This window comes from Emydura macquarii, unplaced genomic scaffold, assembly GCF_026122565.2.
Source record: "Emydura macquarii macquarii isolate MOO-44397 ecotype Brisbane River unplaced genomic scaffold, CSIRO-AGI_Emac_v2 contig_2863, whole genome shotgun sequence".
Taxonomy (NCBI): domain Eukaryota; kingdom Metazoa; phylum Chordata; order Testudines; family Chelidae; genus Emydura; species Emydura macquarii.
The window spans coordinates 2,860,014-2,874,947 of NW_027133000.1; the positions used below are offsets into that span (position 1 = coordinate 2,860,014).

The 14,934-nt window shown below is 42.4% G+C and overlaps 1 protein-coding gene across 2 annotated transcripts in view; it reads left to right on the forward strand.

The window, feature by feature from the left end:
• Positions 1-6,495: 6,495 nt before the first annotated feature.
• Positions 6,496-14,934, forward strand: part of HADH (hydroxyacyl-CoA dehydrogenase) — a 33,245-nt gene continuing 24,806 nt past the window's right edge. For both annotated transcript variants that reach the window (XM_067568186.1, XM_067568187.1), the window contains exons 1-2: positions 6,496-6,688; positions 12,704-12,832. In XM_067568186.1, the coding sequence (XP_067424287.1) occupies positions 6,560-6,688; positions 12,704-12,832 (258 nt within the window). In that variant the 5' untranslated portion in view covers positions 6,496-6,559. The remainder of the gene's footprint in view (positions 6,689-12,703; positions 12,833-14,934) is intronic.

Here is a 14,934-nt window from a genome sequence, read left to right on the forward strand (position 1 = left end):
TAATATAATAAATGCCCAAGTGAACCATGGCCAACCTGAACTTACTAGTTCATGAGGACCTCTAGAACCTTCTAAAGACATGTCTGAAATCTCTCAATCCTTTTTGGGATTGGGTAAACCTCTTAAATTGTCCTCACTTAATCCTGAGGCACAGTGGAAAAAATTTTGGATAATGTCTCAAATACCTGATTGCCGACGCTAGAAAAGAACTGCCAGGTTTCAGTTACCTCAGAAACAATGGTCCTTGTTGAACTGTTTGAGAACATCACATGACAGATGCTGTCAAATGGCTCATTTCTGGAAGTTGAGAGACTATGCGTAATGGGTCTGAAACCCAATTGCAAACTGGGGACCACACTGAGAGTCAGTGCCCATTTCAGTCATTTGCCAGTGGTATCTTGGGCTTGTACCAAACCACTTCTGATGCTACCCATTGGTTCACCAGTCTGGGCTTGGCTATCTGTATGTTGCTAATCACCTCTCTTGCCATACAAAAGAAATTGCCTTGGAGCAGGTCGAGGTGAAGAGGTTTCTGCTCAGCTGGAATTTGTCTTTAAGTCCTTATTCTAGAAATCTTCAGTTGCAAAGCTACAATAAAATGCTGATAATTTTTTATCTGACTTCTGTTAAATGCCTACCCACACACTATGGTAATGCAGGCTATGCAACTGATTATTTATACAAACTCCTCTACTCTACTTAAGAGGATAAGTGTAGGAAGTACTTTATAATTTTGGCAGAATCCAAAGAAACCACACGTAAAATAATAGGAGTCGGGAGCTATGTATTGCTTATATGGATTTGCACATAAATTGTCATGTGCTCTTGCTGCAGTCTGCCTTTAAAACAAGTAACCTGCAGATAAATTAGGTATGTAAAATGTCATATTACTTTTTGAAAACTCTTATTTTACAAGTAGTTTCTCAAGAGTTGTAGTTTCTGATCGTACATAGAATCAACTGCTGTATGCTGTGACATGCTGCTGTACATACACTAATGGTGGTTACTGTTATCATGTTTGTCAGAAAATGAGTTGTTGCTGCAGCTGACACAAAGGCTTCTCATCCCTGGCAAATAAAATTAAATCTGCTACAAGCTCCTGCAAGAGATTAGAAACTGCGTGACCCAGAGGAAGTAAATTGCTCGTTTGTTTAAATTTTACCCTTCTGCTATGGAGCAAAGGTAAATTGGTAACATAAGTAAGATGGGAGGAGAACTGGATTGTGCAATATTGTCCTAAAATGTTTTTGCAAGAGATAAGTCTTGAATGTGCCCTCTGTGTAACTGACTATTGCTGAATGCAAAAAATGGTGCCTACATTTATATAACCTGAGAATTCACTTCACTGTAATTTTAATTTTTAATAGTCTTTTCTAAAGCTATTTAAAAGGGAAGTAGAGCCCTTGACATCTGGTTAGCAGAGCTATCAGCTTGAACCACTTCTGTAATTGTTGTTTGATGGTAGGCATTAACACACATAAGCATAAACATCCCTCTCATCTTCGTACTGCCCATCCTTCCAACAGTTTAAAAATTATGACACCTTGAAAGAGGAAGAATGAGGAAATGGGAAATGAGGTATGTAGTGGGGGAGGAAATAGGGAGGGAATGAGGTGCAAGTAGAGCCCCTGGCATAGTGAGAGAGAGAGAGAGAATGGGGGACTCTGGCATGAGTGGGGGTGGGGAGAGTTGCAGAGTCTTTGAAATAGAACAGGATGATATAGTAGCACAGAGGGAGCTTGTGCGGTGGAATGGAGGGATGCAAAAAACCCCTGGCATGTGTAATGAGTTCAGCCTACAGAAGCAACAACTAGTGTAAGTATCTGCAATTTATCTTCATAAAGTGTTGCCAACTCATGATATTTTGTCATGAGTCTCATGATGATTATTGATTTCCTTTAAGCACCAGCTCCTGGAGTCAAGTGTATATGTGATGATTCCAACTTTCATTCTTAAAGAAAAAGTAAGTTTCCAACCTTTGTGGCTGTGGAGAAAACACCAAAATGTAATCCCAGTGCACCCTAAAGGCTCAAAAAACAGAAGACAAATTAAAAACACCAAATCTATTTTTACATAATCTCATGATTTTTGAACATTTGGGGTTGGCAATACTGGACTTGCTCTCCTCTGTAGTCCTAGGGATTTTTAGCTGCTGTTAGCATTGGGATTATTAAGGAAAAGATGCTATAATATTTGTGATGTTCCCCTGTGCAATCTGAACTGGTGAATTGCTTTGTCATCCCAATCCCCCACTCCTGGAGCCCATCTTTCTCTGCTGTGCTTTGAGAACCCCTCACTCCTGGGCTGTTCATGTACAACCTCCAGCCTGTAAGTAGCTCCCAACTAAGTGAGCGAGTGCTTTTAGCCAGCCACTCCTTGGATTATACCACAGAATGACACTAGCAATACCCCCAGTCCCAGATACAACCTTAGGACTCTCATTCTTACAGTGTTCAGTTACGCCCACTTAACAATGTAAGCTCATATAAAATTGTCAGTTTAACAAAGTAATTGATATGCATCAGCCTTGTTGCTCCTAGTGAAGTCTCAGACACTTCAAACCAAGCACACTGCTTTAGGTAGAGCAAACAGACAAATTTATTAACTACTGAAGGATTTTAAGTGATTATAAGTCAAAGAAATAAAAGCAAAATGTGTTCTAAGCTAAGTTTAACACTTTCAGCAACCCAACAAACTTATCTGATTCTCACCACAGGCTGGCTGGTTTCCCTTCAGCCAGGCTCTCTCCTCTGCTCAGAACTTCCATTGCTTGGTGGTGGTAATAGATGGAGGTGGAAGAGACAGAGCATGGTGAATATCTCCCCTTTTTATAATATTCCTTCTCCTGCTGCCCTCCTCATGGTCAGGTGACAAGCAATGTTTTTATATGGACTCATCCATGTCCCGACTCACTGAGCATTATGTCCTCATGGTTCCAAACTAGGGAAGACAGGTGACTCAAATGAGAGTCCAACTGATCCTTCCTTGATTCCCAGGTCAGTCCTTTGTTGCTAGAAGGCTGAGCTGGGTTTGTCCTATTCATGCTTTGATGAGATGTGAACTGCTCCTCTGCTCCTGGGGAGTTTTGGCTGGACATGTTTCAAGCCATGAGGACACATCTTTGGGAATATTACATAGTGCAGCCTCATAGCTATACCCGTGAAATTGCAACCAACATGCTACTATAACAATAATGATCAGTACATCATGAGCATTCCAAAGACATCAAATGTGACATACTTTGCATTAGATAAAACACAATTATGCTGTGAGGGTGAATATGGGGGTGCAGGATGTCACAACACTAATTTATAGACTTTGAGGTCAGAAGGGACCAATATGATCATCTAGTCTGACCTCCTGCACTTTGATTTACTATCAGTACTACAAAATTGTGGGGTTTTACATACACAGGTTTTAAATATAATAGAATTAGGCATGGTCCGTACTTAAAATTTAGGTCAGTATATCTATGGTGCTCAGGCCTGCCAAAAATTCGCTCCTCTTAGTGCCATAGTTCTGCTGCTCTAACCCCCTGTGTAGACAATTGACTAATATATGCCAGCCAGCATATAAATATATATATTATCGTATGTATTAAGCGCCAATAACATTAAGCACAAATATAACAGTGATATAGTCTAAACTGGCCTACACCATGATCCTGTTCATTTATAGTAAGTATCCCATAACTTTAACCTTGCATTTGCTGAAGTAAGCATTTGGCACAAACAGATAGGAAACTTGTCAAAATCAAGATACAAAACAGAGATAAGGAAGGAACCGAACAAGTTAGGGAACTGGAATAAAGTGATGGGTTGGATTTTAGTGACAGGTAAGGAAAGGTAATTTTTAAAAGCATATAAATAATAGCAGCTGAAATGTGTAACTTGTGGAGCACACCTGTGTAAGGTGAATGTAACATCGCTGCATGTGATGGCTTCTCGGAGACCAATAGGGTATAGAACCTTTCCTGTACCATATTAATAAATCCAACACTGGTTATTTAGGCTCTTGATTATATATTTCATAACGAAATAACAAACCAATGTGTGGTTAAGCAATTAACTATACAATCTATCAATAGGATGCAGCTAGGTCTGTGGAAGAATGCTTCTGTCAATCTAGCCACCATTGTTCAGGGAGGTAGTGTTGGTAAAATGATGGAAAAACCTTTTCTATCACTGTAGGCTGCGTCTACACTAGAGGGATGTGCCAGCATAGGTATGCCAACAAAGCTATGCTGCTATAGTACCCATAGTGTAGACAGGGCTTTTGTAAAAATATAACTAAGTTTGTTTGCTCTCAGGAAGTTACCAACTGAACAGGGTCACACCCTGGCACAGTAGATTAAAGTAACTTAAATGTCAGTGAGCTATATTGCTTACTTGAAAAAGGAATGTCAGTCTGCTTGGCTTGAATGATATCTGAACTGTGTGACACATGACCCATTTAACATGGCAAAAATATTAAAGATCATTACTGTTACTGTTTTAGGAACTGTAGGGAACATGGCAACTGGGAGTGTCACTTTAATAGCACCAACAGCTGGAACCTTGTCTGTACCAAAAACAATCATTCTATATTATTGTTTGTATTTCTGTAGCACCTAGAAGCCCTAGGCATAGACTAGGACCATCTTGTACTAGACACTGTACAAACAATGAAAAGATGGTCACTGCCTCAAAGAGCTAACAATATAAATATAGAAGATAGCTTTAATTAATGTCATGTAGGCTGGCAAAGTTGCCTGAAAACTTCACCATTACTTGATGATGACAGGATTATTTTAATTTAAAATGGAAGAGTAGAAGAAAGCTAGTGATGGAATGTTGCAGCAGCAGCAGCAGAGGAAGACTTCAACAATAGCATTTTGGAGATGCTGTAAGAGGAGAGATTACCAAGACCTGCATCAGGTAAGGGTAAGAGCAGTTCTGTTTCTCCTGATAAACCCAGTAGGAGAGATGTCCGTTCCTCACATCTTTCATACAAAATACAGTGGGGTCCAACTGGCTAAAGAGAACCAGATCTTCTTTTACTTGTGCTGCTGAGAGCCCTGGCTAGGGAGCTCTGCTTAGTATGTGAGTAGGATTTGAGTGTTTGCTAAAGTCTCCCTCGGGCAATGCTAGAATGAGCTCAATGCAAGCGTTCAGCTTGTACTTATGCATACTGAGCAATAGTAACTGTCAAAATTTCTGTTTGGGTGAAGCTTTTTTCTTGCTGTAATTGGCTATGAATATTCCTGAATATTCTTCAGTCAGGAAGGAACTAAGCATGTCATCTGTATCTCAAAACCAGCTTTTGTTGCGGTGATCTTTTAGCACAAAATGCCAAAGATATTTGAGTACACTTAATTTGTCCTGAGTAACCAATTTAATTTGGTGAATTGCTCAGATAAAATTTGTCACAGTGTGTTGCCAGCTGGGGGAATTTTATAGAGACTCTCTCATTGTTAGGTGTTTTTCTTAAAAGTCCAGCACCTACATTTATGAGATTATAAACTTAAAAAAAAAAAATTACAGCCATATGGTTGTGAAGAATACTCTGAAAATGTGACCCAAGCATAACCCAAAAGTCTCAAACACTTCATAGATTCTAAAACCAGAACGGATTATCTAGTCTGCCTTCTTTATAGCACAGGCTGTAGAATTTCCCCAAAATAATAAGCTGCTGAAGCAAGCACTTGAAAGCAAATAAAAGAACACAAAATCTACTAAGTTTTGATTTTAATTAATACGTGTGGTGGCAATACTGCAGTTGGTGCTTGCTCAGGATGTCCTGCAGTAGATTAGAAAAGGAGAAGTGAGACTCCCCTTTACATTGAAGTCCATTTAATCACTGGTATAAGCCAGTAGAGTTGAGTATGCTTGTGCCAGCACTGAGGCTGAGCTGAAGTCTTTTAGAATGGTCCCAGGGCAGGACAGTTGCTGGGAAAAAAAGATTTCTCAATAATGGAAAAAGCTGGCTATAAGGGAATGTATCAGTATTGCTTCGCCCTCCACATATGCAAAATGCCAAATATTTTTGTTTTCTTCTTAAATCGTGTTCCTGCAGCTCGTGCCTTGAGAGGGCCATGGGGGTGGGTGGGGTTGCTCTTGCCCAAGTTGCGGGGGAGTGGGGAGAGGATACCCATGGGCCTGCCAAGGGCTGGTGGGGGGGGGCCTTGCCCATGAAGACGGGCACTCTGCCTCTTATCTGGCCCAGGGCGTGGCACCGTTGGCTCTTGCCCTGCTGGGGGCCAGAGGGGCGGGCCGCCCTCTGCTTAGGCAGGGGCGACTCCTGGCCTTGGTGCCGCCTGCCCGCGGGGGCAGCTGGTGGGGGCGCAACGCGCCGAGGACTCGGCCCCGCCTCCGAGCCCGCAGGACTCGTGGGCGGCGCCTGGGGATGGGCGCACGCAGAGGCCGCCAGTGCCGCGAGGCCCCGCCCCTCCCGTGACGCCACCCGCCCCGCCGCTCTGGGCTCTGCGCTCGCGCCGCCTGCGGCCGCTCACACCCACCCAGCTCGCGACGCGGTTTGCTGCGCTCGTGCCTGCCGTTGTCCGCTGCGCGCCGGGCTCGCCATGGCCTTCGCCACGCGACACTTCGTGCGCTCCGCGTCCTCCGCCTCCGCCACCGCCGCCGCCAAGAAGCTGATCGTGAAGCATGTGGCCGTGATCGGGGGCGGCCTGATGGGCGCGGGCATCGCCCAGGTGAGCGGCGGGGGGCTCGCTCACCCCATTGGGGCGGGGCGGGGCGGGGAGGCGAGTCTCCGGGCGGGGAGCAGGCAGGGGGCGGCCTCCAGCGGAGTCTCTGACCCGCCCGGCCTGTGTCACCAGGGGACGGCGAGGGGGGGGAGCCGGGGTTTGTGCTGCGCCGCGCCGCGCGGGAGCAGCTCCCTGGTCCGCGTGGAGTTGCAGGCTGCAGCCAGACGCGTGATGTGATAGTCCCCCACCGCGGAGCCACGGGCGGGACGGGTTATTTACCTAGGACAGCGCCTTTGGACTGCGGCCGGCCGACCGCCGCCTGGGGATGGGGGCGGGGCGGGCCTGGCCTCACAGACCCTCCGCCCCCCTCGGCAATGAGGTGGCTGAATTCCTCTCTGAGGGGACGGGCCTTTTTTCCCTCCCCGTGCAGCTGGGCGGCCCCCTGCGGACTCACTCCTGCGCCCCCCCTCACTTCCCACCCCATGCCCTTTGGAGTTTGCCCAGCGTCTTGCAGGCCTGAGCTGTGCCCACCCGGGCTGTTTTCCTATGTGCATGTGGACGGAGACGAGCTCCTCTTCTCTCTCTTGCTGTCCCATGCTGGTTCTGCCAGGTGTCACCCACCCATTGTATGTCCCTTGTCTCAGGTTATTGGAGGGCAGGAACTTCCTGCTGTGGGTTTGTATAGTGCTTACCACTGTGGGACCTGGATCCAGATCCTGATTAGGGCCTCTGAGGACTGCCATAATACAAATAATGCTGCCTCTGCCACATCTTGACTGTCATGGTTTCTGTCATATTTTGTCGCTTCTACCTCAGGCTATCTTAAAAACCTTAGGTCACAAGTGTCTTAACTTGGTTTGGTATTTTAACTCTGAGCATAATTAACTGCCTAAAAGTCCTAATAGTTCAAAACTTTGTTCTTAAGCCTCTGATAATTTGAGACTTTGGATTTACAAAAACAGTGTTTTTCAACTTTTGAATATGTTAAAACCTGTAGGTTGTGTCATCTCTTTTCTCTGCATAAAACCACGTGAGAAACTGCAACCACCTGCTCAGCATAGTATTGCTGTATTTGTTTTCCTCATCCCCTTTGTGCTCCACATTAGTGTTAGACTAGATCTGAATTGGATTCAGCTTCAGTAGGGACATAGTAAACCTGTATATTAGTCCATTTCAAAAAATGAATTAAAAATAGTTTCAAGGTACTGCACATACTGGTGAGTTACTCTGTGCTGAATGATAACATTTTCCAATCTTTTAAAATGTTTGGGGGGTTAACAAAATAATGGAGAAACTGACTGTGTAGGGGAAACAGCAACTATATACTGAGTGTTGACCTATGCTCAAAGCAAACACTCCAAAAACAAATATTTTAAAAATCTATTTCAATTACAGTAAACTTAGAACCCAATTTTAAAATTAGCTCCTGTTCTATGCCACTGAAGTCAGTGGGGTTCTGTGTGGAACAGGCAGCCTGTCCATTTGGACTCATTGCAGAATCAGGCCAGAGGGATTATTTGCAACACTGAGGTACAAAATATGCAGATGTGATTTTTTTTATTTTATTTTATACTAATACAGGCAGTGCCTTTTCAATGTGTATTTGTGTTCAGTGTGTTCTTTGCAGTGCTCCAGCCTGTATTTGTCACCGAAGAGTACAGAGTTTGGGTTTTCTTGTGGATCTTTTGCAAGGCAGAAGAAGAAACCCCTCTGGAATTGATTTAGTACCAGCTTGCCCAGAAACAGATTGATAGTCTCACTAAATAGATTGACAGTCTGTCTAAACAGTGAGAGAACTAAATTTAATTTTTTAAGCTCCTTGTATCCTTAGTTGCAATGTGTAGTGTTTTACAGTGGGTTAATGTTTAAATAGGATTTGCTTGTTTTCTCAGAGTATATAGCCTTTGACTTGTAAAGCTGACTTTTAACCTGACATTTTTGTCTGTCAAAGGGCTAATTGCTAAGCCATGGATAGGACTCTTTCAGATATCTTACAAGGAAAATAGTGCTTTAAACTTCTATAGCGCCTTTCATTAAAAGATCTCAAAGCACTTTACAAATAATAATTAGGACACACCACACTCCTGTGAGGTAGGTTGCTATTATTTCCCCATGTTACAGAAAGGAAAACAGGCACAAAGTTAGTGATTTGTCCAAAGTCACAGAGCAAATTGGGAGTAAACCACAGGAGTTCCTAACTTCTGGTTTCCTGCTTTAACCACTTCTTTTAACCCCACCACCTGTCCCTTAGAGGTAGGTACAGCTTTTTCTGATATTCTTGTTGAATCTGTTGTGGAAGGAGGTCCATGCATTTGTCAGTTACCTGAAGTGAGGTTGGTCATCTAAAACTTCACTAATTCTCCATAAAAATAATCTCTTATTTCCTTGACACTGGAATTTGGGATTTCTTCTGAAGGAGGCCTTTCTCAACAAATGCAGCGGCACATGGATATGTGGTGAAATCCATAAATGTGTGCTCTAAGGTTTCAGGAATGTGCACGCTATTTAAAATGCAGTAGTCCAGAGAGAGACCTGAAGTCCATTGTGAATTCTGTTACATGTTCTGCCTCTTATTGACAACTGTTTGTAAAGAGAAACAAACAGGTGTGGTTCTTGACAGAGACCCCAGTGAGCAGGAATGCAAGTCCTCAGAGTGAAGGCTGTCTCTGCTTCCTTATGCTCACTACATCCTACTGTAATTATAAATATGGAGTTATCCCAAAACCAGGGTGACCACGGTACTGCCTGGGACCAGCACTTCATTCTTTAGTTGCAGTGACTTGCTTTTTCTTTTAAGGTCTTGGCAAATGCCCTTTTTAAAACCTTTCCGGGTGGGGGAGGTTGGCCATTGCTCAAGTATAGGTGTGAGACACAGTACAATCCATACTAATGAGCAAATGTCACCCCTGTCCTGAAACCTTGGGTGCTTTACAGTACCTTGCTGAAGCAGCTCCCACCTGTGCTGCTCACAAATGGCCTTCCAGCATGCAAACCACATCTTTAGTGTCTCTGTGCAACTGCAGCCTGGAAGCCACACTTGGGATACCCTCTGGCTCTCGTTAGCCTTGGTTATGCTGCAGGGTGAACCCAACACCCCCCCAGTCCTAGATTTCCCTCCAGAAATTTGTCTTGTACTGCCCAGCCCTCTCCTGGACAATACAAGTTACATTAACCCTGTTATTTTGTTAATAGAAATAATATGCACACAACTTGTCGCCCCAAATGGAGTTTCCCAGACACTTCAGTCTGAACACTCTGGATTAGATAAAACAATAAAACATCTTTATTAACTACAAAGAGACAAGATTTTAAGTGAATACAAGTAATAAGGCATAAAGGTCAGAAATGGTTACAAGGAAAAAAAAGATAAAATGCTGTAGGTGCCTGATTTAACAAACTGTTAAATTTAAAAAAAGGTTTTTCTCACCACATGCTTTCAGCGTTTTTATTAACCAAACTTTTTAGGTCAGGACCCCTTCCCCAGTCCACCAGCTGCTTCCTATGTCTCTTCCAGTGCAGTTAATTGATGGGCAGAGAGAGAGGGGGGTGGTGGTGGTCCCTTGGTGTGTTTGTACGTCTTTATAATTTGTTTTCCCTCCTGGAAAAACATTTCTAGCTGGGTGCCACGGAGACAAAAAGTCTATATGGAAGGATGTTCCCTGCTTCTTTTTTCTCAAATTTTGAGCTTCCTTTGTTTCCCTTCCTGCTTGATGACTCTTTACTGCTTAAATGCAAATTAAGCAGAACACACAGTCCAAACATTAGGACAGACTTGTTTCCCAACTTCTGTTTGGAACATGTATCAATATAGTGGAATCTTATAAATTCGAATGCAGTGTTGCTACACGCATTTTACCCAATATGATGACGACCAGCAAATTATGAGTTTTTAAATATACCTCACAAGACATACTTTGCACAGAGATTATTACAATAATGTGTAGGGTGTGAATATAGGATTACATTTTATCACAATAAGATCAGGATCCAGGGATTTTTTTTATTCTATTTCTTAGGCAACTGATTTCTTTCTGCCAGTTCCTCATACAAAATGAGGATTATGCTAATTAACTCTCACAGTTGTTTTGTTCCTTATTGACAAACAGTTTTAAAGAGCTTTGGCTCCTTGGATGGAAAGTACCAGAAGTGCAATGTTACTACAATAAGATGACCAACACCTCTTCACATTTTTCTTCTCTTTTTTGAAAGGAGAAACTTTGAATATGACTGTGGTAAGAGTGAGGGCCTGAAAGAGGTGAGAGTCTTTTTAATAACTCCCTTCTCTCTAGTAGTCTCTGCCACTTGCAATATTTTGGTATAGCACCTTAGAAAACAATTAACTTGTTCAAGGGAATTTTTGTTACATCATTTCTTTGTCCAAGTTGGAAGCATTACTTTGTTCAGCACCATGTGGGAAGACTAAACAAAAGGCAGAGAATACATAGTTATAGCACATTGCAATGCAGCCTTTTTTCATTGGGGGGCCCCCTAAAAAATTTCAGAGGGAGGTGTGGACCCTTTGGAAATCTTAGACATAGTTGAAAACTGCTGTTATAAAATGCTGTAACCATCTTTTGTCCTTGACCATCAGTATGGTGCCTCCTAACCGCACCTTTTCTTCATACCATCCTTGTGCATCAATGCAAGGACTACAAGTAATTTTCAGCAGATGAAATGTGAAGAGAGGATGTTAACACAGTGGTGGTAGAAGTTGTTTCTCAAGCTTGATAAATTACAATATGAGGACTTTTTGAAATCATATGCTATGGCTGTGATGGAAGTGAAGAAAGGTGTCTTTTCTTCCGCTGTCACTCACATCTGTGAAATCCTGACCACCTGAGCTGTTTCAGGTGGTGGATAACTAGGGGGAAAAAAGCTTTTACAAAGCTAAAGGCCAAAAAAAATACATGTAACTTTTTAAAAAATTCCAGTGGAAACAGTTGTTTCAATAAATTAACATTTCCCAGTGGGGTTTGCAGTGCAGCACTGTGTTAGTGCATGGAAACTTGCAAATGAAATAAACTAATATTTTTCGTTGTCCAACATGAGAAGAATGCAAATGCATAAATAGTGAATAGTAATCAACACCCCCCACTACACACCTTTCAAGAATCATTTCCTACACATGCCTATCACAACATATGATGTATCTCATCCAGTGCATTAAATGCCCAAAAAACTGTGTGGGTGAAAGCAGACAATCACTACACCCTCAAATGAACTCTCTCAGAAAAATTATAAAAAGACAAAAATACCATATCTCCTGTGGGTAAAAACTTTTCACAAAGCAGTCACTCACTCTGTATCTCACCTCTCAGTACTTATCCTTTAAGGAAACCTGCACAACACCTTCAAAAGGCGAGCGTGGGAACTTAAAGTCATAACTCTGCTAGACACTAAAAACCACTGATTTTATGGCTCATTACAACAGTTTATAACACAGCCCACTGCCTGCCAACCCTTAATTTCACATTTCATTTTAACTTCTCTCGCAATATGTTTAACCCCTTGTACTTAGCAGTCTGTCCCAGTTTGTATTTAGCTCAGACACTCTGGTTTCCTTCCCCAGATGTGAAGAAGAGCTCTGTGAAGCACGAAAGCTTTTACCTTTCACCAACAGAAGTTGGTCCAGTAAAAGATATTACCTTGCTTAGCTTCTCTCTCATATGCGGGGACTGACACAGCTGCAACATCACTGCAAATAAATAATGAAGTAGCATATATAGTGAACTGCCGACTTTTAAAAATTGACTTGTAATAATTTGAGCTGTTTATAACGTAAGTAAGAACATTGGGTTTCTTTTTTAAGAGTTTTAATATTGTTTATAGATGAGCCAATGTTTAGGTGCCAAATACAAAATCAAGATTATTTGATAGGAACTCAGTTCTTGTCCTGTGGTGTAGCTTCTTACATTTACTTTTCTCACCTCCCCTTTCTCATTTTTCCTCCTATTAGCCCAATTGACTTGTCTGTTTTACATTCTTAGTAGCTACTTTTTTTCTCCCCGTCTTCTCCCCCAGGTTGCTGCAGTAACTGGTCACACTGTGGTGTTAGTAGACCAGACAGATGAAATCCTGAAGAACTCCAAGAAAGGGATTGAGGATAGTTTGAAAAGAGTGGCAAAGAAGATGTTTACAGACAAGCCTGAGGTGACATCTTGGTATTTATAACCACTGGACAATCTTTGTTGAATTAGATAGAATTGCTATTTTAATGTTGTGATTGTTGGCAATTAGTGCACAGATGAATACAGGGAAATCAGATTGGTAGAATAATATAAAAATGCCTTAAAATGCTGGGAAGATATGAAGTTAAAATGTTTTTGAGGTTTTTTGATCGGGGGAGTTGGTGCATTGTGTCTTTCTGGTTTTTCAGGTTGCAGTCCTAAATGACAGATTAACCTCAAAAGTTAGGAAGTCTTTGAAAACTAAGGTTAAAGTCCGAAGTTTAGGTGGTACATTATTTATCCTCATCTAATAGTAAGATTTCTTTAAACCATCATAAAGGATACACCAATTTTACCCAAAAGCAGAGATTACAAGATTGTATTATACCATGTAAGGAACCTCAGATTGACTTGCTTTAGGAGCTACATGGGGGAGGGGAGAAGGCAGAGATTTGCATTTTATGGCAGACATTTGTTCTCTCTTGTGTGAAGTATCAGGACTGTGGCCCACCCAAAGGTGGTGGGCATAACTATTGTGCTTGAAATAATGGCTGGCTTTGAAAGAGTGGGCTTTCCAAAGTGCATTGGAGCCATTGATAGTGCCTGTAATGTGCCCACCACAAAGAACAAATGAATGTCAACTGCAAAGGGTACTACTCCATTGTGCTGCAGACCGTGGTCAACCACAGAGGCAGGTTCATGGATACTGAGATATACCGGCAAGGTGACTGATGCCAGGGTTCCGCGCAGATCAGGTATTTACCATTTTGGAAAAGCGGGGACCATATACCCTCCAAATTATCAGTGTGATCTCAGTGCCCCCTGTAAAATTTTGGGGACCCTGTATACCCTTTTGCCATGGTTCATGAAACTGTACGCTGGTATTAGAGGACTTGGCAAAAGAAGTTGCTGGATGGTGGGGCAGTGTGCATTTGGCAGACTCAAGGCAAGATGGGACTAAAATAGAACTATAGCGTTAGGAGGGACCGCAAAGGTCATCGAGTTTACCTCCAAAAACATTTGGATGCTGGTGTTGTGAATGCCATCCATATTATTATAACAGCACAATGTCTGTGAGGCAAAACGGAGAATGTTTTCACCTGAAGTGGACTCAGAATGCTGCTGGTTTGCAAGCCTGGTACCTGTCCCTACTGGAGACTGAATCCAGACCGGCGAAGGGAAACTTGTGTGTCCATGGGGTAATAGGCATGAGAGGATGTAATGAAATGTGATTCTTAACATGCTAATGATGAATGGGACACATTGCAGCTTATGTGCCATTATTTTATTATATGTAGGCATTATGCTACTGCTATATTATGGATTTTGATTCTTCTGGATTTAATAAATCCTTTGGATAGAACTTTGAGACTTATTTTTGTTTGCTACCAAATTTATTGAAAAATATTCATTCCAGTTACATTGAAAAACCCTTGTAGGCATCCCAGCTGCCATCAAAAAGCCTAGACAAATACAAAAAAAAAAGCAGAATAAACAATCAGTCAGGCAGACTGGCTAACTATATACAGTTCAATCACTATAGTTGCACTGGTACTGAAATTGAATGTCTCTTGTATGCCCTGAATTGTCCTGTGAGTGCACAGGGTGCAGGAAATGGTAGCATGGAGAGAATTCTGTGTGTGTTGGAGCTGGGACTTAGTCTGGTGGCTCTGAGTGTGATTTCATTCTTTATTTACTGGCCAGTTAAGAAGTTTTAGCCAGCCACGTTGCTAGCCCAGACACATTATGGTAAGAATTACATATTAGATTCATTTAAAAATCTTTTTAAAATTTCACCCATGGCTGGAGGGGTGGAGTGGATTTTCCTCCCAAAGGGCTGCTTGTTAGTTTATATTTTAACATTATTTCAGGCTGAGCAAGTCTTAGAAGACATATATCTGCCAGAGGGCTATTGCAGGCCAGCAGAGGGATACCATTTCTCTATGCAAAGGAGATTTTTCAGTGTCTGGTGATGGTACAGCATATTCATGAATGGAGGGGGCTAGCAAGCTACAGAGACAGCTGTAGTAAGTGTGCCCCTACCCTGGAATCTCACCAACCATATAGCGTTTCTGCTGCATGAAA